Source organism: Pipistrellus hanaki (genome assembly GCF_964339955.1).
Source record: "Pipistrellus hanaki genome assembly, chromosome: X".
Taxonomy (NCBI): domain Eukaryota; kingdom Metazoa; phylum Chordata; class Mammalia; order Chiroptera; family Vespertilionidae; genus Pipistrellus; species Pipistrellus hanaki.
Window position 1 is genome coordinate 27,212,446 of NC_140524.1, and position 23,934 is coordinate 27,236,379.

General features: G+C 39.0%; 1 protein-coding gene across 4 annotated transcripts in view; it reads right to left on the reverse strand.

The window, feature by feature from the left end:
• Positions 1-23,934, reverse strand: part of OCRL (OCRL inositol polyphosphate-5-phosphatase) — a 101,023-nt gene that overhangs the window by 76,304 nt on the left and 785 nt on the right. For 3 of the 4 annotated variants that reach the window (XM_084870712.1, XM_084870710.1, XM_084870709.1), the window contains exons 2-11: positions 10,691-10,801; positions 10,189-10,269; positions 9,456-9,576; positions 9,208-9,369; positions 7,644-7,745; positions 6,984-7,098; positions 5,786-5,902; positions 5,500-5,687; positions 2,663-2,774; positions 30-139 (exon numbers count right to left, since the gene is read on the reverse strand). In XM_084870712.1, coding sequence (XP_084726838.1) covers positions 30-139; positions 2,663-2,774; positions 5,500-5,687; positions 5,786-5,902; positions 6,984-7,098; positions 7,644-7,745; positions 9,208-9,369; positions 9,456-9,576; positions 10,189-10,269; positions 10,691-10,801 — 1,219 coding nt within the window. The remainder of the gene's footprint in view (positions 1-29; positions 140-2,662; positions 2,775-5,499; positions 5,688-5,785; positions 5,903-6,983; positions 7,099-7,643; positions 7,746-9,207; positions 9,370-9,455; positions 9,577-10,188; positions 10,270-10,690; positions 10,802-23,934) is intronic. The other variant, XM_084870711.1, reaches the window with a different exon arrangement.

Sequence of the window (23,934 nt, forward strand, 5' to 3'; positions counted from 1 at the left end):
ATTCCATGAGGAGGCTTTTGCTACTTTACCTGGAATCCCATCGGTCTGTTTTGGAGTCATACTTATAAGTGGGGATAAATCGGATTTCCCCTTCAGCGAAGTCAGAAAAAGCCTTTTTCTGTGTGCGTTGAATATTTAGCTACAAATAGAAAGAAGCATCACATAAGCAAGATCACACCATCCTATCCTTTATAATAAAAGACTAATATGCAAATTGTCCTCTCGACCAGGAGTTCGATCACTTGTGGTGACGACGTGTGGTGACCACCAGGGGGTGGCACAGAACATGGCAGGCATTGGCGGTGATGCACTATGACCTCTCGTGGGCTATCTGGGGGTGGGGGGTGACAGGGACAGAGGTGCGCTGAGAATGTGGGCTGTCCGCTGAGCTTGCTCTCACTTCCCCTGCTACCCTCCCCCGGGATGCCAGGCTCACACGCCAGGGAAGCCCCCACACTCAGGTGCCAGGCACCCGGGAGGAGCCTGCCCTGCACCCATGTGGTATCTCCCAGGTGAGCCAGGCTGTAGCTGCCAGGACGGCAGGGGCCAGTCAGGCTTCCTATGGGTTTGTGCAGGAGCTGGTCTGCGAGGCCACCTGGGAAAGAGTGTGCTGCACCACTGGGTAACCCAGAGGCCCACACTGCACCCCAGTTTGTGGCATCTGGCCACATTCACCACATCTTCATGGGGACTCAGGCGCCGTGACTCAGGTGGAGAGGTCATGTGGGGGCCTAAGGGCTCAGGTGCTGCCCAGGACCCAGAAGTCAGCTGGGACCTGCCCTTCCATGCCAGATGCTCATGCTTTGATTGCTGGCCTGACCTAGGGATTGCACCTGTGTATGAATTTCATGCACCAGACCTCTAGTCTTAATATAAGTGACAATCTGGTTGATTGGCCATTTCTAACTAGTTAGTTCCACAGCCTTTGCAACTGTTAAAATATATAAATAAAATTTCTGTACCTTATGAATTGAATCATGTAATTCCCATAGCATCCAAATTCACCAACATATAGGATGCTCATTATGAGCACACTGTGCTGACTGTTTATTGGTAATAATGGTCAGGTAAAATGGAAAAATTAAATATAAATAGTCTTAAATTCCCTGAAGTTGGACAAGAACCATCTAGCACAATTTTACTTTTTAAAAAAAGCACACATGCCCAGTTGGTATGGCTCAGTGGTTGAACATCGACCTATGAACCAGGAAGCCACGGTTTGATTCCTGGTCAGGGCACATGACCAGCTTTCAGGCTCGATCCCCAGTGTGGGGTGTGCAGGAGGCAGCCAATCAATTATTCTCTCCCATCATTGTTATTGCGCTCTCTCTCTCTCTCTCTCTCTCTCTCTCTCTCTCTCTCTCTCTCTCTCTCTCTTCTTCTCTCCCTCTCTTTCTCTTTCTCTCTCTCTCTCACTCAAAAAAAAAAGCACATAGTTCTAGCCCATTGCTCAGTGGTTAGAGCATCAGCCCACAAACTTAAGGGTCACCAGGTTCTATTCTGGTCAAGGGTACGTACCTTAGTTACAGGCTCGATCCCGGCCCTATTTGGGGCGCTTGTGGGAGGCAATCAATGTGTCTCTCTTACATTGATATTTCTCTCTCTGTCTCTCCCCCTTCCTCCCACTCTCTCTAAAAATCAATGAAAAAAAAAAATATCGTCAGGTAAGGATTAAAAAACAAACAAACAAAAAAACACCACACAAATATTGAATGGATAATTCCAAAAGTCAAATTCAGTGAAGAGCTACAGATTGTTTTGAAAGTTATCCTCACACAAATATTTTACCAGAAGTACATAAGACTAAGAATTTAATCCAACTATAACCCCCTGGGAGGCAGAGTAGATAAAGCTATGCAAAGAAATTAGCCAACCAACCTCAATGTGAAGGAAGACAGCCAAGAAAGGCTCACTATAAAAACCACTCTACTGCAAAACACCTGAAATTTGACTATGTCAGATCAAAAGGCTCATGGAAGGATTTAAAGACATTCAAATATGAAGCATTCAGTCTTAGCATACAGTACTCATAAACTGAAACAAAAATTCAAGTCATGTGCTAGGTTCCGAGGCAAATTTACAGAAAACTAGGTCCCAGAATATCAAGTTTTATATAAATATTACCAAAGCAATACTTTCCCCACAGGTTTTTAACAAACCCCAACCTCTCAATCAGTTCACATTAAACCACAGTCTGTGTTATTTGTCCCAAACTTCTCTTCTGTGCTTCCTGATTCCCTGGTAGGACTTCCCTCTTTTACCTCCAAACTATTGCTGAGCCTGCCAAATAATCATAGAGCAGCTTTCCTATTCCATCTGCCAAACCACATCAACATGGCTGCAGGCCCACTTCCTCCAGGAAGTGTTCTTGAATTCATCCCACCCATCCTCCAACTCATTGACACAAATCTTTTTCTTAGTAAAAAGTTAATGAATAACCTTATATTTACTCTTTATCACTATCTCACCTCCTGCCATCTAAGCGCTTCATAAAAGCACCACAAACCTTGTGTGCATTCACTGCATCACTAATCACACTGTTTCCTAAGACAATGAGACCATTCCATATATTTCTAGAGTAAGACACACCTCCCAGACATCTGTCTCATGACAATTTTATCTGCTATCTAGGAAAGTACCTATAAAATGAAAATTTACTTACCTGGTCAAATTTCAGGAGTCTCGGAAGATCATTCCTGCTAATGAGACACTTCACTTCATTGGCATCAGGCATGCAAAGTCTATAGTTCAAATCTCCCAACCAGATGACCACACTGAGGATAAAGAAATATATGAACATGCTAAGTAAAATAAGTCAGTCAGAAAAAGTTAAGAACTACATGATTTCACTCATATGTGGAATATAAAACTAAAATTCATGAACACAGTGTGGTGATTGCCAGAGGGAAGGGTGGGAGGAGGGTCCTAATATATGGTGACAGGAGAAGATTTGATTTTCAGTGGTAGGCACACGGTGCAATACACAGATCGTGTAACACCGAAACTCACACCCAAAACCTATATGCTCATGCTGACCAACGTTACATTGGTTAGCATTTAATAAACATTTAAATAATAAACATTTAAAAGAGAGAAGTATATGAACAGAAGTAGCCATAATTAGCATCAATCAGAGAAGAAAAATGGGCAGATTATTGATAAGGATTTGTTTGTCACCATCGACAAGTGGCTGAAGCTGTAATTGCCCTTTAGGAGCAAGCAATATCAATACCTGAGAGGGACTAGGGAGTATAAAATAGGCAGGAGGGTAGGCACTCCAAATATGAAGAACAAGGATGAGGAAATAACACGGTGTATGTATGGGATTCAGAAGCCAAGGAGTTAACTGCCTGAGAGAAACATGTAGTTTATTTGCTGGACTATAATAGCTTCAAAATTTTGCTTGGCTGCTTGCCAGGTCTCTAAGGGAAGAGAATCTGAATGTTTTCTGCCTCTATAAGCCCTGGGTTCTGCAGGCTCTCCACTAAGGTCTGTGTCATCTGAATGACACCTCTCCCAGGCAGGGCTCACTCGGAAAAGTGGGTCCAGGGCGCTCTGCTGCAGCCAATTTGTCTACCCCTGCCCCAGATCTATGCTCCAAATCCCAAGCAGAAAGGAGACTGAAATACGTTGCGAATCTATGGGCTCCCATCACACCAACAGGCCCCTACATGTGCTGAGATCCCCACAGGTGAGACCTTGAAATTACCATACCAAAATGGATTCTCCTGTGAAAGACTCAAGCACTGAATGAGTCTCTCTGCCAATCTTAAGTGCAACATGGAATTTCTGGAATCCTGGGGAAATAAATTTATGGAACTTCAGGGCAACTTTATGACCATTAATGCTAAGGCCTTGACTTTGCCACTGTGAAGCAGAATTCCATCTGATCCTAATTATTGAGACAATATGATAACAGGCCAACATCACTATCCTTCCCTACTCTTTCCTCAGTTACCTGACTCTCTATTGATTCTAATATCCTGAGATTATCTTTTGCTTTCCTACAATTCCCATCTCAAACCACTTATTCTAAACCACATCATCCTCTCAGAATTTCAAGTACCAGTATTAATTTCGTTACAACTGATCATTTTCTACCACCCAACCCATTCCTCAATTGGTTTCTGCTTCTATCCTTATTAAGTCCCATTCTTCACTAAACTTTCTCTCATATTGATCCATTGGGGGTCTTTAAATATCCACCACTCCTATTCTTTATTTATTTTTTTAATATATTTTATTGATTTTTTACAGATAGGGAGGGAGAGAGATAGAGAGCTAGAAACGTCGATATCGACCAGCTGCCTCTTGCACACCCCCTACTGGGGATGTGCCCACAACCAAGGTACATGCCCTTGACCTGAATCGAACCTGGGACCTTTCAGTCCGCAGACCGACGCTCTACCAATGAGCCAAACCGGCTTCAGCACCACTCCTATTCTTGATGATTCACAGGTATTAAAAGAACAATCTAGATCTATATATACTGGATTAAAAAGAGATGCACAATAAATAGGACAATATAGTTCCATATAATAAGCGTGTGCTAATATGTGCATAAAGAAAAGTCTAGAACAGCCCTATTCAAAAGAAATACAATGCACATCACAAATGTAAATTTTTTAGTCATTTCATTTAAAAAGTAAAAGAAGCAAGTGAAAATAACTTTAACAATAAATTTCATTTAACTCAATATATCCAAGTTATTATCATTTCATCATGTAATCAAAACTAAAAATTTTAGATATTTGACATGTTTTCCCAAGTCTCTGAAATCCACTGTATATTTTATGCTTATTAGCACATCACAGCTCAGCTTAGCTGCTTTTCAGAACCCCAGCCACCTCTGGCTCCTGGCTGTCATATTGGACAGCATGGACTCAGAAGGATACACATCAAACAGTAATGGTTTCCTCTGGAGAGAGGGACTGGCTGGGGAGAGTAGAGGATAAAAAATCAGGGATTTTTACTTTTAATCTTATCCTTATTACATTTACAACAAACATTTCTATTTTATAATTAGAGAACAATAAAAATTGACTCCAATGGACAGACCCTTCCTGCGTTACTTGAGATGCCCTAACACAGTGGTTGGCAAACTCATTAGTCAACAGAGTCAAATATCAACAGTACAACGATTGAAATTTCTTTTGAGAGCCAAATTTTTAAAACGTAAACGTCTTCTTAAGCCACTTCTTCAAAATAGACTCACCCAGGCTGTGGTATTTTGTGGAAGAGCCACACATAAGGGGCCAAAGAGCCGCATGTGGCTCGCCAGCCGCAGTTTGCCAACCATGTCCCTAACAGAATTAACCTTTCCTCTGATAGCATCTACTTTCTCTGCCTCAATGCATCTATTCCTCCAAACCCCCTCTTCTTTGTAACCCTATCCCTAAATGGTAATCCCTTGCTCTTCACAGTTCTACAGTATCTCATCACGCTTATTCTTTTCTCAGCTCTTAGTATTCCAAGGCTAAAGGAGACTTAACCACTCACTCATGTTTCATGATGTTCAGCGGCGGGAGGGACTGATTTGGGACCACAAAACTCATTCGTGCACAGATGTCTTTATAATCTTGATTCCTTCTCTCGAAGTCCTCCACATGAGCAGCCAGGTGGGAATTGACAATGCAAAATGTAGTGTTGTGAAATACAAACCTCACTGCTACCCCACCTTTGTTTCCCTGTTGGCAAGAGTAATTGTTCAGTTAGTTCAAAGACACAAATAGCAATTGAACTTCACATGGACGTAAGTAATAAGATCATTTCCAAAGGAACTCACCATTTTCCCCATGACTCCGGTTCCAACTGTTTCTGTAGCAACATCACAGATATGTTGCCACTGATCCTTTCTGGCAAATATCATGAGCATCATTCCAACAAGGCGAACTAGTTGAACCTATGAAATTCAAGGTGTTAGAAAAGGTTGATATTAATGCCACTCTTTTTAGATACCACATATCTAACTTCACACAACTAAAGTTCCATCAAGAAGATGTAACAAATACCAATCTGTATCCAAATCATCTAATTTCTCGGTGGACCTCCATGAAGAAGAAACCAAATTTCTCTTGAGAAGCTCTTCTGACCAGTAAGTTAAAAGTCTTTGGGGGACAATGAGTGCACTCAGCTCTAGAGTCATTATTTTAATCACTTTTTTTAGCCAATCATGAGTAGGGTGTAATTCAAATAGTCAAGAGAAAACCTCTATCCCAGTTTGTTCCTTTTTCCCTCCTTCCTAGTTTCTAATTTCCAATTTCCCTTTTATTTTGATTATCTTAAGTCTGTGAACTAGAGCTAGACATATGTATGAAATATGTATTAGGCAGGGGCCAATTTGAGAGGAATAACGTCATCAGGATATTACTACATCACTGTTAAAAGATACAGATAAAAATTACTCAGGCAGATAACTCCTTTTAAAGGTCTTAGTGTGGTAGCCCTGCAATTTAAACAACTCTTATGGTAGCCTTTACCTTGTGCCTTCTAAAGACCAACAAATTTGGCCCACCTTGCTAAAGTCTTAACTTATGACCAAGTTTAGAACTCATTTAAATACCACAACACTTTGCATTCTTGCTCTGATTCCAAAACATACCCTATGTATCCACATGCTTCAAACTGCTTTTCTGTAAAGCATTCATTTCTGACAATGTCAGTGAACAATTTCAACCTTAAACTCTTACTACACAAATCAGTGGCCTTATAGGTAATTGTTTTGAGTTAATTATTGTTATAAGAACAAATTTCTTTTTTTTTCTCCTAAAAGCTACCTGAGCAATAAAAATACAGGATCAGAAAGCACAGGGATTTTTTTTTTCTAAGATAGGTATAAAAAGGATTAGTCTGCCCTATTCCAGTATTACACCTGAGAAAACATACACGATTAAATCATTCTTTTGGAACAAGTTATACATAACAATAAATTCCAGACAGTTCTATTTAGTCACACACTAAAAAGATAATTAAATGTGACTTACTTTCTTATACTTGGCTTGGGAATGCAAAGCCCTTTCCACAGCCATAGACCATTCTTGTTCTTTGATGGATTCAAAGTAGAAAAAGGCTTCTGTACTCAAGTCCAACTCTTGGAATCTGAGAAGCAAGAGGATGCAAAAGCTATACAGATCCCATAATTACAGCTGCCTACCTCTTGTCCCATTTTAAGACATTAGGTGGAAAAAAATGGGAGAGAGAAAATTTTTATAGAACTGCTCTGCTGACCCAGGTGATGTGTAAGGATAAGTAGCTTTCTTTTCAAAAGACTCCCCATAAGTATATGCACAGGCTATGCAAGATGTATACAGACACCCCTCCACAAGGGATATAATAGAGTTTTGCTTATTCATCCTAGAAATAGTAACTGTTATAACTGACTCCATGTCTCAGTTTCTGTGAAGAATATAGTTTTCTGTAAAGAATATAGTTTATAATGTATTTCGAGATGCTTCCTTATACCATTTTAGGCATTTGTTCATTTTTGATCTCAGAAATTTGACCAACAAGCAACTCTCACTTAAGAGTCTACAGCAGGATTTTACTAAACAGTGTTGCTGTTTTTTTAAAAAAAGGAAGGCGAAATTTCACATAAACTAACACCAAATATACAGCCAAAAGGAAAGGCCAAACGTGTTCTTTACCCAATGCAGTAGATATCAGGAGGATCCGGATCACAGTTCAGCCAAGGCTCTAACCCACTATCAGGAGACTGGCCATTCACATTCCAAGTTCCAACAAAAAATCTAATACATAATACAAAAAAAAGTAAAAACAAATGTCAAGAATGAATGAAACAATGGAAGTTCTCTCATCACTTCTATACAATGTTATGTTCACAATAAGCCAACATAATTTCTCAAATGTTTTGCCATAAGAAAAACCGCCTGCATGTGGAACACAAAGGCAGCGAGCTTATTAGCTTTTACATTAGATGACTATACATAAAGGAGCCAATTTCTATTTAAAAAACACAAAGTTAATTGATCTGCCATATTTCTTTTCAATTCAACTCCATCCAAACTCATACTTGAAAAAAGAGCTTGTTGATGGGGAAAAGGTATCTTCATGCTATGTGTCTAATATGGATAACTATTCTGTAAGGAGATATACTTGAATTAAAAAAAATTAATTCCAGAATTACAGGTGTCTGTAATTCTGGAAGTAAGATATAGTTTTAATGGGGAAAGCAGAGGAAAAACTCCTGATTGTTTTAACTGTTTACACACAAATATAAGCATCATGGGGGCTATAAGGAACTGAAGGTTTTAGCATAGGATATAGCTATGATTGAATTAGAATAAATGAGGCATAATGGGATAGCAGATGGGACTGGAATCTTGGAACAGAAGGGTACATGCTGTTCACAAATAAAGAAAAAAATGTGTTATTGCTTTGTACATTGGAATACACACCAGGCCATGCCACATCACATACCACACACTGGGTCCAGAAAAGAAGATATCAACAAGTAAGGGTGACATGAAAAATATAATACAGAGGAAAGAATATAAGACATACCTCCCCACCAAGAGGATTGGGTGAAATGTTCTTTAATTAACTACCAAAATAAGTTACGATCTAGTGGTTATGGTGGACTTTAATTTTCCAATATTTGTGGGGGGAAAAATTCAGCAGGCCAGATAGATAAACACATTTGCTTATGGATTGTGCAACGGGACAATTATCTAGTACAGTGACTTTCAATCTTTTTCATCTCGTAGCATATAAACTAATTAATAAAATTCTTCAGCACAAACAAAAATATATTTTTGCCTATCTGACGAAAAATAGGTATAATTTTGATTCATTCACACCAGACGGTTTTGTTGTGTTGGCTGTTGTCATTTTCTTATTTGATGATCTAATGGAAAAGAGGTCAGTGTCCCTGACTAAATTATCGGGTATTGCATGTTTTAAAAATTCTTGAAGTACACCAGTTAAAAATTGCTGCTCTAGTACATGTGAGCTTGATCTGGTTCCCTAAGAGTAGATAGAAACATTAGCAGACACAGTATCTATCATTAGTAGTTGGAAAATCCAAGGGAAATTGTGGCATTTGTATTATTTTGGATAGACATAGGGGCTTGAATCAGCTGACCATTCCTTTTCATTATGCCTTGATTCTTAATTAAGCTAATTAAACTAATACCTTAAATATCAAAAGGCCATTTTCTGCTATACTTCAGTAGTGCAAGACAGACCTACCTAAAAGTTTGAATGTTGACATACTCTTTTTCTCGCTTTGCCAGGATATGTTTGATGAGGCCTTCCCGCTTCCCAGACTGGTTATTTGGTACAAAGAGCTTCCGCATGGTATCAGTCACTTTGGGCTGTTCCTTGTTAGAAGCTTCTTTGTCACGTGGAAGCCTAGCAAATAAATGAGAAATCCAAAAGTTAAACTGCCTAAAATAGAAGTCTTCTACATGAGAAATATGTTTTGACATAGGACTTACATTCTGCTCCCTGCAGTGGGTGGGGGTGGAGGTTCCCTGTGAATCCCAATAGGCTGACTTTGTGAATTTATTTTCTTCTCCAAATTCATAGATGAAAAATTATCCTCAAATCCAAGAATCCCTGAAGAATACAGAATCCAGCATCAAACCAGGCGGCGGGGGGGAGGGGCGAGGGAAGGGGGGAAGGAGGTAACATGCAACTTATCCAGGACAAATAGGGCTTTGCTTTGATCAATGGGTTTGATTTGAGCACTGACACATTAACTAGGACAGTTAATTTGAACCTTAAATAATAAGAGGTAACATTTATTGAAGATTGTGCACGATGCCTGGTTGATAGTAAGGGATTATATCTTATCTTGCTTAATCATCACAAAGACCTTCTGAGGTCAGTGGTATTAAAAATCTTCCCATGTTACAGAAAAAGAAATGGAAGCTCTGAGTTGTTGAGCAACTTGACCAAGGTCATATAACTAGTAAGTTGTAGAATTTGGAATTCAAACCAAGGAAGTGTGGCCTTGGAGCTTGCATTTTTAAAACTACACTGCTAACCTGGCTCCTGAAGAGCTAACATGCCACAGACAGGATCAGGAGTGCACCTTGGTCAGCATGGACTCCATAAAACCCCTCCATAGGAATTGCCTGACACTAATATTTTATTCGCTATCTATATAAAATCTATTGACTCTGCAATGATCAAAGCAACCAGGAAAAAAACGAATCTTTTCAGTACCTGAAGGTTGGTCCTTAGGGTCTAATTTCTGGTACCAGCTGGATGAGTCCTTTTGTGCTGGAACAAGAATGTGTGAGTGTGCTGGAGAGATAAGGGTCATGGTCAGAAACTGGGGAGCCCGTCATTGGGTGGAATTTACGACAACCAAAAGCCATTCACTCAGCACTCCTCAAATGCAGGGCCAGCAGCATTCTTGAATGTAAAGGAAGAAACTAAGAAAATGAGGGCAGCTTGGGGATCATTTAGGGACAGAAGGCAGATTACACTCTGTTGTAAGCTGTCATGTCATGATAATGAAGATTCTGGAAATTGGCTCAGTGTCCTTAAAGGTGACACTTGTTCCCTAACCCATCACTGGGTTTATTCTTGAATTTTTTAAAAAGCAGCTATCAAGACTCAGGGGGTGAGGTACTTTGTTCATGGCCACTTGCCTCTGTATCAGCATGCCAGAACTTCACTCCTATTCAAATAGTAGAAAGAAAACTGCTGAGTCTTGAGTTACCTTCTTGTGCAGCAAGGATCTCTGACAGGAACTTCAAACGGCGTTCCTCATTATGGATTTCAAAGTGGCGCTCTCTGGTCCAGTCCCCCTGAACCCGAATTCTGGAGCCACCTAAAAAGAATTGAAATCCATACGCATATAGCTATGGAATACAAGGCTTTCTTGGGATCATATTCTCAACTTACCAAATTAATAGGAGGAAGTCCAGATCACAAATATTTCAGACCTCTAATATAGGAAACATGTCTACCAGATCAAGAGGTTCAGTGTGATAGTGGTGGTGGAGGGTAATGCAGGGTTGGAGGGTGGTGCAGAAAGGGAAATCTAAGGGGTTGGTGAACCATGTCAATGAGCAGTCCAATATAGTGATATAATATATACTGAAATCATAGTTTCTTATGTTCTGATATATTTCTCAGATGTCAATTCAGGGACTTCTAAATTCTAGCAAAAGATTAATTCTGCAACCGCCCTCCTCCCATCTCCTAGCTGGAAATTCTTACCATTTCAAATCTAGATCACATAGTAAGAGTATCTGAAGTGTGAAGAAAGTAAAAGAAATAGGATGATTATTCCTAGGTACAGATGTACCTAGGCAATCAAATTTACAAACTAATTAAAATGAGAATAATATGGGATTGGTTTCAATTATTCCAAAAAGAAGCATCTATACTTCATTACTAGCGGAAAAACATATGTCTTGGATAAACTTATAAAAGCAACCTATGTTCATGAGTTGTCTGGTTCAAGTACAACCAATTGGAAAACAGTATAATTACAAGCGAAATTATCTAGGACTTTACAACATACAATCTCCATCTTTTCTGATGCCCTATAGTTACCATCTATATCTATTGTATCATCTGGATATGGTGATCTAGGAAACAAACCTATGTACTTGTTTATATTTTTATTTTAACTGATTTATTTACATCTATTGCTCTCTCATGCCCCTGGAAACTATAAGCTCCTTGACAGTAAGAGGCAGCCTGTAAGCACATGCTTTTGATGGTCTCCCAGGGTTGTCTACAACAGAGGGGCTTCTCAGGACTCAGAACTTGCAAAGCTAAGACTAGGAATGTCCCAGGCAAACAGAGATAGTTGGTCACTTTACCGGCGACAATGACATGATGACAGACTTGGCAGACAGAAGGCATTTAATAAATGACTTTAACTGGACTCTTTCATACTTGTAAATAACAAAGATGAGAAAATGAAATGAAAATCCTAGTTTCTCATGGTAGAAATCCACTGCTGAATCTTTGACTCTTTTTTTTCCTTCTGCGTTTCCTTAAGTTTCTATCTCCATAGATTTGGTGACCAGAAAAGAGATAAAATAGAGAAATAAATTTTTTAAAAAAGAAGGCACCCAAGGGATCAGAAATAAGAAAATAAATGATTTTGCCACTATAAGGAGGAGATAAAGAGGGGGCATGAATAGATTGCCAATTAAGAGCAGCTGTGAGATAGAGGGAAATACTCCTTCAGGGCACAAGTAGTCCTTTCTTTCTCAGATAATTTATATTAAAAGCAACAAAAAAGAGAGAAAAGTTTCAGCATGATAGAAACTCAGAACAAATAGTCTCTCTCTTTCTCACAATCCTTGAAAGATATTTAAGCACATCTAAAAATAAATTAACCCATTTAATGGACAGAATATTCCAGAAATTGCTTACAAAATAACACTAGATGCTCTCTCCCCATGGTGCATGGGAAAGAGGACAAATTACCCCATGACCCTACCTTCTAATTGGCTCCCTTCTAAAACCTTCTGGACTTTTTGTGATCAACAAGCATACCTAGGTCCTCAACTTTTCTGAACATTCCCTGCAACTCTCAATGGTTTCCAACTACAGCTGCATTGGAATTACCAGAGGCACTTTTAGAAAATACTGGCTCTTAGGCCCAACTTCAGGCCAATAAAACAGAAACTCTGGGGGATGAAGCCCAAGCACTAGTAGTTTTTAAATTACTCCTTAAGTAATTCTATGTGCATCCAGATTAAAAATCAGACTCACCTGCCAACTGGCTAGTTCCCCTGTACTCCTCTAAAATGGAGACTGTTTGTAGCCTCCCACACCCTGTGTAATTTAAGATTCATGTCCTTGCATGTATGGGAGTGGGAGGGGGGCAATGAGGGGATATGGACACATGTAATACCTTAATCAATAAAAAATTTGGGGAAAGAAAGATTCATGTCTTTATTTGTCCTAATGCCATTTCCAGTCCATTCCCTCTTCTTCCTAGGAAAAATCCTATCTCCTTTGAGACTCACCCATTGTGTATACCGGCTTCTTCCCCTCCTTCCTCCATGAGATCATTTACTATCTTCCCAGAAACTTCTGAATCCAGGGCTCAATATCTGACACATAAGACTTCCTCTCTACTCAAACTCCTGCCTTAATTTTTGGTCCCTTAAAAATTAGTACAGAAAACCCAGCCAATGCCTTCAATTTCCTTATCCAATGACCTTGCCCCTCTACCTCAGACACCTACTCCATTAGTCCTTACTGGGACTCCCTCAGTTATACACTGGACCTTTTCATTGTAGAAACACCACCACTTCATAAATCTCTAACTCAAATAGCCCACTCTGACCTGCTATTCCTTCTACCTTACTTGCTCATATGGCAACCTCTCTAGCCCATCGATCCCTCCTTTCTCAGCATCCACTCACTCCCTTTTGCTTTCATTTCCCTTTATACCAACAGATGCCATTACTATGCTCTGTTCCAAAAGCCCAGAACTTCCTTTCCATTCTGTTCTCCCACAGCACTTAGCTGGCAAACATCTAATCCTCAGAAATCCAACTAACTGCCTTTTCTTTCCTTATACCTGAGCAACTAGAGAGTGTAACACACATACATTCTAAATTGATTGCTAACCTCAACCGGGCACTCTATGATAGGGAGCAACCTAAGTTTTCATAGTCAACTAGTGTCCTACTACAATCTAGAACAATTATTTCATATCTTTTCATTTATCCTCAAACTTTGCATCCCCCTCTTCTCAAGCACTCTTATTCTAAGCTAAATGCTTCGCTTCACTTCACACTTCAGAGAAAATGGAAGCCATCACATAAAAACCTACCTGTATTTGTACTCATTTTTTCCTTTCCTCCAGACATAAGAAAGAAAAGGTCACATTTTCTTTTAATTACAGCCCCTATCAAAGGCCATCTTTTCTTTGAATTACAACCCCTCTGATTCTCACAGGAATCTTACAATCATTCCTAGACACTTTCCTGGAATATTTTTAAACTGTCCCTTTCGTAGGCTATTTCCCATCATCATTAAATTAAACCATATTTTAAATCCTTCCTGTTTTGAAAGTAAAAAAAACTTCCTGGATCCCATATTTGCTCCAACTCTAGTCTGTATCTATATCCCCCTCCACAGTCAAACTCCTTCAAAAAACCAAAGTCGCAACCTGCTCATCTCCCATTTCTCTTTTAAATTCATTCCAATATGACTGGCTCCAACCACCTCTACGAAGTTAACTTGTTTTATTTTATTTTTTAAAAATATATTTGATTGATTTTTTACAGAGAGGAAGAGAGAGGAATAGATAGTTAGAAACATCTATGAGAGAGAATCATCAATCAGCTGCCTCTTGCACACCCCCCACCCGGGATGTGCCCGCAACCAAGGTATATGCCCTTGACCGGAATCGAACCCTTTCAGTCCGCAGGCCGACTCTCTATCCACTGAGCCAAACCAGTCTCGGCTGAAGTTGACTTGTTAAAGTCACCAATAATCTCCATATTGCTAAACCCAATGGGTACACTTCAGTTACCTCATTTGACATATTAGCAGATATCAACAGTTGATCATTCCTTGAAATGATTTCTTCCAAAGGCATGACACCATATTTATCTAGTTCCTCTCCCTCTCTTCTTCCCTCTGGTGTCTAATTTTCAGAGCCCTTTAAGGCATCTTCTTCTCTAACCTTTAAAAAATAGAGTTCCAGACGGCCCAGCGGGGGGGGGGGGGGGGGCCGCAGCGAGAACGTGGGCACCACTTAAGCCCCCCCCCCCCCCCCCCCCCCCCCGCCAGCAGGCACGGGGCATGCAGCGAGGGCTCCGGGCAAGCCTCTTCTGCCTCCTCTTCCTCCTCCTCTCCTTCATCCCCAACCTTGCCATCATGGCCTCGTCAGCCTCGTCAGCCCCGCCACCACCGCCACCACCGCCGCCCTCGCCATCTTGCCTGGCCACCTCCGCCATCTTGCTGCCCCGGGCCCGCCCCATGGCCGGTCGCAGAGCAGCTCCAGGGCCTCGTTATATGAAAGGGGAATGATCTGACGATTCTCAGGGAAAAGGGAAGTGGGGGTGTGTGGGAAAAGACTGAACATAAACTGTGCACCTATGGATGAGGACAATGAGGGGTGGGGAAAAAAGAGGAACATCTGTAATAATATGAACAATAAAGATTTATTTAAAAAAAAATAGAGTTCCAGCCGAAACCGGTTTGGCTCAGTGGCTAGAGCGTCGGCCTGCGAACTGAAGGGTCCCGGGTTCAATTCAGGTCAAGGGCATGTACCTTGGTTGCAGGCATATCCCCAGTAGGGGACGTGCAAGAGGCAGCTGATCTCTCTCGTCGATGTTTCTAACTCTCTATCTGTCTCTCTTCCTCTCTGTAAAATATCAATTATATATATATATATATATATATATATATATATATATATATATATGTGTGTGTGTGTGTGTATGTGTGCATATATATATATATATATATATATATAGAGAGAGAGAGAGAGAGAGAGAGAGAGAGTGTGTTCCTTAGAGTTCAATCCTAAACCTTTCTCTCACTCTATAACAGCATTGTCATTGGACTTACTGTGATGATGGGCATGTTCTATAACTGCACTGTCCAATATGGTAACCAATGACCACATGTGGCTAATGAGCACTTGAAATGTGAATAGTGCAACCGAGGTACTGAATTTCTAATTTTATTTTTAATTAATTTAAATAGGCACATGTAACTAGTGGCTACTGTACAGTATCTGATAACACAGCTCTATATGCAATCACATTCTCTCTTGGTTTCAAATACTATCTATGTACTAGAAACCCAGGCCTGAGCTTTGGGCACATATATGTATATTTACAGTAGCAAACCCAAAGCCCACTTCCTGCAACATGCTGTGTGCCTTAAAGTTTATATATGAAGTCCAAGGATCAAGATAAAATTTGGTTTCAGTGCATATTACTAAATGGGCAGAAATAACAAAGAATTTTATTCAAATGGTTACTTATTTCCCTTTTATGATCCAGTAACTTGAACTCTGGAGAGAGTAACACATGGCTAATTTCTACGTAAGAGGCGCCAACAAAACTAATGCCACAAACTAGGTGTTTATAAGAGAAAAGGCACACTTTAATTCAATTTTTCAGCTTTGGATAAAATACCTATTTCTACCCTAAGAACAGAATATTTCAGTCTCTTCTTTCAGCAGCAATGTCAGTCACTGCTGAACTACCTTTGCTCAATTTTTTCAGAGTTCTTTTTGCCTTCTTTCTAAGCACAAGAAAACATATAGTTTAAGTTATTTGCTCTCTTGGATACCTGCAGTAGAAGTCAGGAGCTGAGTTTACTTAACCTTTAGAAATCAGCCCTTAAGATTTCCAAAATCCAAGACTTCCAAAGAAGAGAATAATATAGTAACGCAAACCGGAAAAGCTCACCCAAACTGTTAAATGCAAATTAATAGTGCCAAGGACAGGGACTACGTGTCTAAACAAAAGTGACAAAAGAGTATACAATTCACAACTCCAAGATAAGAGCCTGGTTCCACTCATCCAAGGATTCAACCAAGAGATAAGGCAACCAGTTTGATTCAGATTCCTATGGTCACATACTCTTTCCCACAACAATCAAACAGTGCCCATTTTCTCCTCCCCATAATACAGTACAATTAGATAAGCAAAAAACAGTTTGCACAGAAAGTCAATGATTTGCTTCAAACAGATACAAATGAAAGAATGAAAATAGTGAGAAGATAATGTTCTCTCTAATAAAGGGATGCCTTGAAGGAATGGGGCTAAAATAAAAGCCCAAAATTATTTTAAGATAAAAAAGGTATGACTGGTAAGAGGGACTCTATAGCCTCCCAAAAGAATATAACAAGTAAAGAAAAACATTATTATTTAACATATAAAAACAATAAATTTATATTTAAAAAAGATTAAAGCATAACAGCAGTTAAAAAACAACCAATGTCCTGGCCAGTTTGGATCATCATCCTATATACCAAATGGTGGTGGGTTTGCCTGACAGGTGTGGCTCAGTGGTTGAGTGTCAGCCCACGAACGAGGAGGTGACCATTTGATTCCTGGTCAGGGTACATGCCCGGGGTTGCCTGCTTGATCCCCAGTAGGGGGTGTACAGCTGATTGATGTTTCTATCCTCTATCTCTTTCCCTTTCTCTCTCAAAAATCACATAAAAATGTGTTTTTGTTTTTTTAAAAAAGGTGGCGGGTTCAATTCCCAGTAGGGGCATGCATGAGAGGCAACCAATCGATATTTTTCTCTCACATCGATGTTACTTCCTCCCTCCCTCCCTCTCTCCCTCTCTCTTTCTCTCTCTCTAAAAATCAATAAATATATCTTTCAGTGAGGATAAAAAACAAACTCATAAATCTTATGTGCTTTAAACGTTTTCTGACCCTTCCTATAATTATAAATTCCATAGCAAATATTTAATTGATAGCAACAATACTGATAGCTCAAAGAAGTTTAGCCTTAGAAACACAGATTGTATTTTCAACTTTTTAAGAAATTCTTGTCAGCCACCTGCTTTTTCTTATGCTTAGTCTAAGAAATACTTATTTGTATGGCTGCCTGAAGAAAATGGAGAATATAGGATAAGATGGTAAGATAAAAAATGTGGCAAAAAGGTGTCTTAAATAGAGTGGGTAGTCAAGAAGCTGTTTGTTGAATGAAAATTAGTTCTATTCAGAAAGATACTCACTGTTTGAAGCTATATCAATCAAAAGATTTTCTTCTGCTTCTGAGGGGGAAAAAAGAATAGGATCAGGGAAGAGAAACCAGTTCAACAAAAAGAAGTTTATGTCTAACTAAAAAACTGCTTCTTTCAATCACCACTTCTAGGTCTTAGAACACATATTTTAAAAAATCCTTTGCTTTTTTTGTTTAGCATTTAAAAAAGAATTTTAATAGTACAAGATGCTAAAGATCATGAGCAATTCAACTAAAAGAAAAATGAATTGAATAATTAACCAAACGGAATGCCTCAAAGCAAATCAAGGAATTAAAATAGTAGGGAACATAACATGTTAATTCAAGTGAAGATGAGTTTAAATCCCCCCAACTATAACATACAAATTTCATATAATGAGCATAATTTAGATAATTTTTATAAAAACCCAAGGAAATGACCCCAAAAGCCCAGAGGTTAATTACTTTTTACACTCAGATCTAGTCTCTGAAAATTTCCCAGTGATCCCATTACCTCCGCCCCTGCCCCATTTAGGAACAAAGACTACTCAAAGTTCTTTATCTTCAGGCTACAACTAGTACCCATGGGTCCAAGGCCTCCCACGCCCAAAAAGGAAGTATAAATTGGGGCAAAGTAGTCTCCATGTTCAGAGTTCTCTTTTCTCTCCAGGGCTCTCCTGAAATTCCTTCTTTACCTTTAGTGTCTAGATCCAACCCACCTCTTCCTCTCTTGCTTCCCTGGATTTGACCTACAGCACCTGCCAGACCTTCCTAGTTAGCTGCACTCTGGGTACTGAGTCCTTGGGATTAGCCTGGATCCACTGTGGCCAAATGGAGTAGACTCAGCCTTTCTAGTTCCTTCACAAGCCAGGATTGTATATTTGGCTCCATTATTCAGGCACAACAGAAGCAACTGGTAAGGTACTAAACTGTTCAATATTGGGAAACATTTTTAATACTCTCACTAGCATGATGAAGCGAGGGACATTAAGACATAGCTGTTTATATGTTTGTCCTTGTTCTTCAGTAACTAATTCTTTAAAACGCAGTATTTATAGACTTTTCAAAACAGGGCACAGGTCAGGAAACAGAAAATATGAAACCTCGAAGTAACTTCCTTTTGTTTTGGGGAACTACTGTGTGTGTGCACACATATTTTCCTAGATTCCTATCTAACACTGTGGTATTTCTTATTAAAAACAATACTAAGAGGGCAAAAGAGACTCGAGAAGTAGTACAAAAAGGTATAGTTAATAGGATACTAATCTAAAGCCATCTTTGGCTTTTCTCCCTAAAGATCTGGTTTTGCAACAAAGGGTGCAACACCATGAAAAGTGAAGTGACTACAGCAACTTGTGTGGTATGCAGGTGCCTTGTTCAATGTCTCTCTCACACAGCGCAAGCTGAATGGTTATGACTTCAATCTTCTCTACAATGTGGATACCATTCATTGCAGGTATTTTTCATTCTTAATACATGCTGCCTTAAAAAGTCATATCCACTTAGTATTTCCACTTGCAAGAACAAATGCTAAGAAAAGATGTGTAGAAAGATTTATGTACAGGGATATTTATCCCATTACTATTTATACTAGCAGAAAATAACCCAAATGTCAAACACAGCGAAATAATTACATTATGGGCCATTCATAAAACAGAATAGTATACAACTATTAATGGCAAGGGAAAATACTCATAACATGATGGCATGCAGAACGGACAAAAAACTATATATAGTTTGGGTCCCACCAACTCTAAAAGTGTAGAAAAAGGGAAAAATGTGGGTGTTTATCTCTGAAGGATGGGAATTTGCTTTAGTTTACACATTTCTGTTCTTTCAAAAATTTTTATTATATACTTTTGGGACAAAGAAAAAGTTCAATGTAGTTTAAGAAAGAATCCATGCAAGGTAGAATTCAAGTTTTCCAAGGAGCTGTATGTACTATATGTAAAACTATATGTACAGCTCATACAGAATGCTTCTGTCTGATGAAGCCAAGGGACCCACTGGAAACATAATGAGTTTGTTCTCTAGTAATCAGTTTCCTTTGGAGAGCAATGTGAGATGACACAAGCAACACCTCCTACACACAATTTTTTGCTGCTCATTGTAGCAGATGAAACAACACATGTTCTGTTCTCTGTCCCTAAATGTGAGGGCAGGAAGCCAAATATATCCTTCCCAGAGCTGATTTTCTTATGATTTACCAATGTCAAGGTAAATTGCCAAATGTTTTAATTTCAAACGGTGAGGGGATAAAGTGCCGAATGTATGTGAATCCCAGCAACCTTGATACTTCACAATAAGCAGTTTGTCAATTAAACCCAAGAATGTCACTTAAATATACATATGAGTCTGTCAGCATAAAAGACTATCTACACAGGTAACAGACTATATTTCTAATCCCCAGCCTGTGAATGTCTCTCTCACACAGGGCAAGCTGAATGGTTAATGGGAGGGGGGGAGGAGGAGGAGAGAGAGGAGGGGGGAGGGAGGTGGAGGAAATTAATTTCTGTGTTTTGTTTTGTTGTGTTTTTTTTCCCTCAATATAACCCTTCAGCTCTCTTAGACACAGCATTTATCATCTTCTCAATGGTAGGTTCATGCAAAGAGTACTATGTTTCATTTTATTTACAGTGATAAATTTAAATATGTATGGTATTACACAAGGCAATAATAACATTATAAAACTAGCTAAGCAATTAAAGCTAGTACCTTGAACACATCTAAAGTGGCTATTTATAGGAATGATATCTTGAACAAGCTGTTCCTTCCCGTGCAACTGGATTATTAACCTAGGAAACAGAAGAATGTATCAACGAATAGCTACTGAAAATTCCAAACATTTAACAATAAAATACAGTGCTGTGTTATTACACAAATGTAGACTGTAATGATTAGGCTTGCTTTATCTTGTTCCCTGGATCTGAGCATCATGATAGCTAGATATTGCTCCAGGTCTAAAAAGATATAGTGGTTATCAATATCTGAATACCCACACTGTTCTATGCCATAAATAACACAGAATAGCCTATGTCCTAAGAACAGCTTACAATCTTAAGAGCATGAATTATAGCATGCATACCTTCAGAGTATGCATACCAGAGTGAAGAACTAATAGCAGCTAGGTGTGAATTCCATAAGGGCAGGGACTGTAGCTTTCTACCATAGTATTTCTAGCACCTAGCACAGTGTCTGGCACATAGCAATTGCTCAAGTTTGTTGAATAAATGAATTAAAAATTTCATAAAATACCTCTATATTTCTATCCCCATAGCTTTTACCAAAGAATGGCTCTATCTTGTCAAAGTATACAGGTACATGGAGGACTAAGAGGAAGTGCCCAGCCAGCTGGATCACTCAAAATAACCAGAGAGGCCAACAAGGTAGCAGGTATCACCAGACTGCGCCTATATCCCTTATGTTTTTTCCTCTGGTTTCCAACTTCATGCTGGCAGTTCTAAGTAAACATTACTAAAAAACTTGCCCCACCCCACCCCAGTATAAAATGTGAGAATTCTAAATTCCTATGCACATCTGAAATATTAATTTTCATTCACCACTTATCCGTTGTGGCCCAGAATCAATGTACAACCTACTGGTAAATGGCCATTCTGAACACATTCCCACTTCCCCCAAACCTATCGCTTTTCAGGTGATTCTCTTTACCAGGAACACTCTTCTTCCCAAGAGCCACCTCAAACATCATCTTCCGTGTAAAACTTCCCCAATACCCCAAGCAGAGCCTGAGACCTCATCCCCTTTGTGTGCCCCTGTAATACAGCACTTATATACTCCATCATAGTTATATTTATTTCCCAAACATGTGAGCTCCTTGAAAGCAAAGACCCTATCACATTCACTTTGTCTCCTGCCTAATAATAAATATTGGTTGAATAAACAAACTAGATTAAACTATAAACAGATATGAATGTCTAAATATAACTATTCAACATCTGACATAAAAAATGTCATTGTTTTGAAGGGTTTGATTTCGATTTTACCATTTGGGGATATAACCTGGAGAAAGAAGTTGCTTAGACAGAACTAAGGGAAATAAACTAAGGAAAAGAATACGTACTGCTTTCCTGCTCTGACCTTAATTTGCAGTGGTTTGCATTTTAAGGTGACTAGGGGAATATGGGACCCTTTCAACCTGCGAACTTCATGAGTTGAGCAGAGTCCTAATAAACCCAGATGGAGACCAGAAACTAAATAAAGGCTGACAAAGCAAGGGTCAAGGAGGAAGAACTTACTCTGAGAAAAATGAACACATACCAATATAATCTCAAAGTAACTAAACTAGAAACCGTGTTAAACATTAGCAGTAAAGCTTCAACTGGAATGTATTGCTAAAAATGATCCCAAAACAGGCAACACGGATGGATCTTGAAGGCATTATGCTAAGTTAAATAAATCACACAGAGCAAGCAAATACTGTATGATCTCAACAAAACCCAACAAGAAACAAACTCAGAGATAGAGAACAGATTGGTAGTCTTTAGAAGTAGGGGATAGGAGGTGGGCAAAACGTGTGACGGTGGTAAAAAAAAACACACAGATTCAGTTATGGGGCTGTATTTTACATTCCCATAACTTATTTTAAAAAACTGTAACTCTCAACATATACAAATATTGATTCTTTACACTGTACACCTGAAACGCAACTCCCACAAAAGCCCATCAGAAAACAAAGATAATTTGAGAATTGAATTCAATTCCACAAGCATTTAATGAAAATCTACATGTTAGTCACTAAATAAATTGTGGCAAGAAAGTAGGGCTAAGCATAATCACACAAAAAAATGCTACATAACCATTCCTTTTAGAACAGAAAGGAACATGACAAAACAATGGAAATAGAATTTGGTAGTTATCAAGCAGTATAGAGTGATAAATTGTAAATGTGGATTCAGCATTATCCCTAGGAAATACTATGATTTGTTCAAGGTAGGTTCAAGATGAAACAACAGCTTGTATCATAATCTATTTTCCTTGGATAAAAAAAGAAATGTTATCTTGATCCCATTTCCAAAAATCTTACTATTTTTAACTAATGTTAGTCTCTCATGTATATTTCTCCACGGTCAATAGAAGCAGCTCCAGAACTAAAGATTAAAATAGGCTTCAAGTTCTAGGACAAAAAGGCCTAAAGTAAAAAAAGTTCTGGACACCCAATTCAGAGAAGGAACTCAAGAGATAAGAATTTGAGGATTATAAATGAAATGATAGTATTGGGTGTCTCTAATAAATGATCTCTAAATAAACTTCAGACAATGTAATTCTGAGATCGTTATATGGGTGTAACTCTCGCTATGTTACATCCTAACTGTGAGCAAGTGACTTAATTTCTGGGTGCCTCAATTTCTCTCTCTATATAAGGGGATTTATGAAAAGTGCTTAGAAGAGTAGCTGGCACAAATCAAGCCATTGAATGTTAGTTGTTGCTATACCCCCATAACCTATGCAGACATGGAACACAAGAATTGGATTTCATGTGGGAAAGACACAAATAGTCAGGAGAGCTACCACTGCAAGTTTAAAAGTTCTTCTAGTACAAGATCAGATAGAGTGAGATTTTTATCTCAAGGCCAGCTGCTCACTCCTTTATTAGCTGAAACCTAGGCTAAGATGATCTCAACAATGCAGCTATTTTATTTAATCCTCATAATTTTTTTTTTTGTCCATGAGGAATCCAAGGTACAAAAAAATGTACTGATTTGCCCAAGGGTCACATCTCTCCACCCTTTTCTAGCGTCACACAATGTAATCCTGAGAAGTGGCAGTGGTTTCAATTCACATTTATGTTAAACTGATTTGTATTAAATTGGTCTTACAGAGTTTGATGAAACCTGGGGAAAAGAATACAAGCTTCCTACATCAACAGAACTGACTAAGAAAGCCCTCGGGAAGAACTATTTTAATAAAACCAGTTGATGTCAGATAGGGTGGCACTAAGAGTCTCAGAAAAGGGCAGGATAGGCCAGCGGGAATGTCTTCTATATAATTAGATACAGACTGAGTCTGGACAACCTAAAAGCAGGGACTGAGAAAAAAAAATTGTTTTTTAGGCAGAATCCAGTGTTGGGTGATGGCAGGATTTAAGTGATCAGCAATTTTTAAACTCTAATGTCAAGAAACCTGTGAATAATCAAGAGAGGTGGCTTGAGCACAGAGGGATAGATAGGGACCTATGAAATGTAATTGTCACCATAGATACTTTTAAGATGAGGCATTAGTGGCCCTGGAGTGAAACCAACAGCTATAGTGATAGCTTATCAA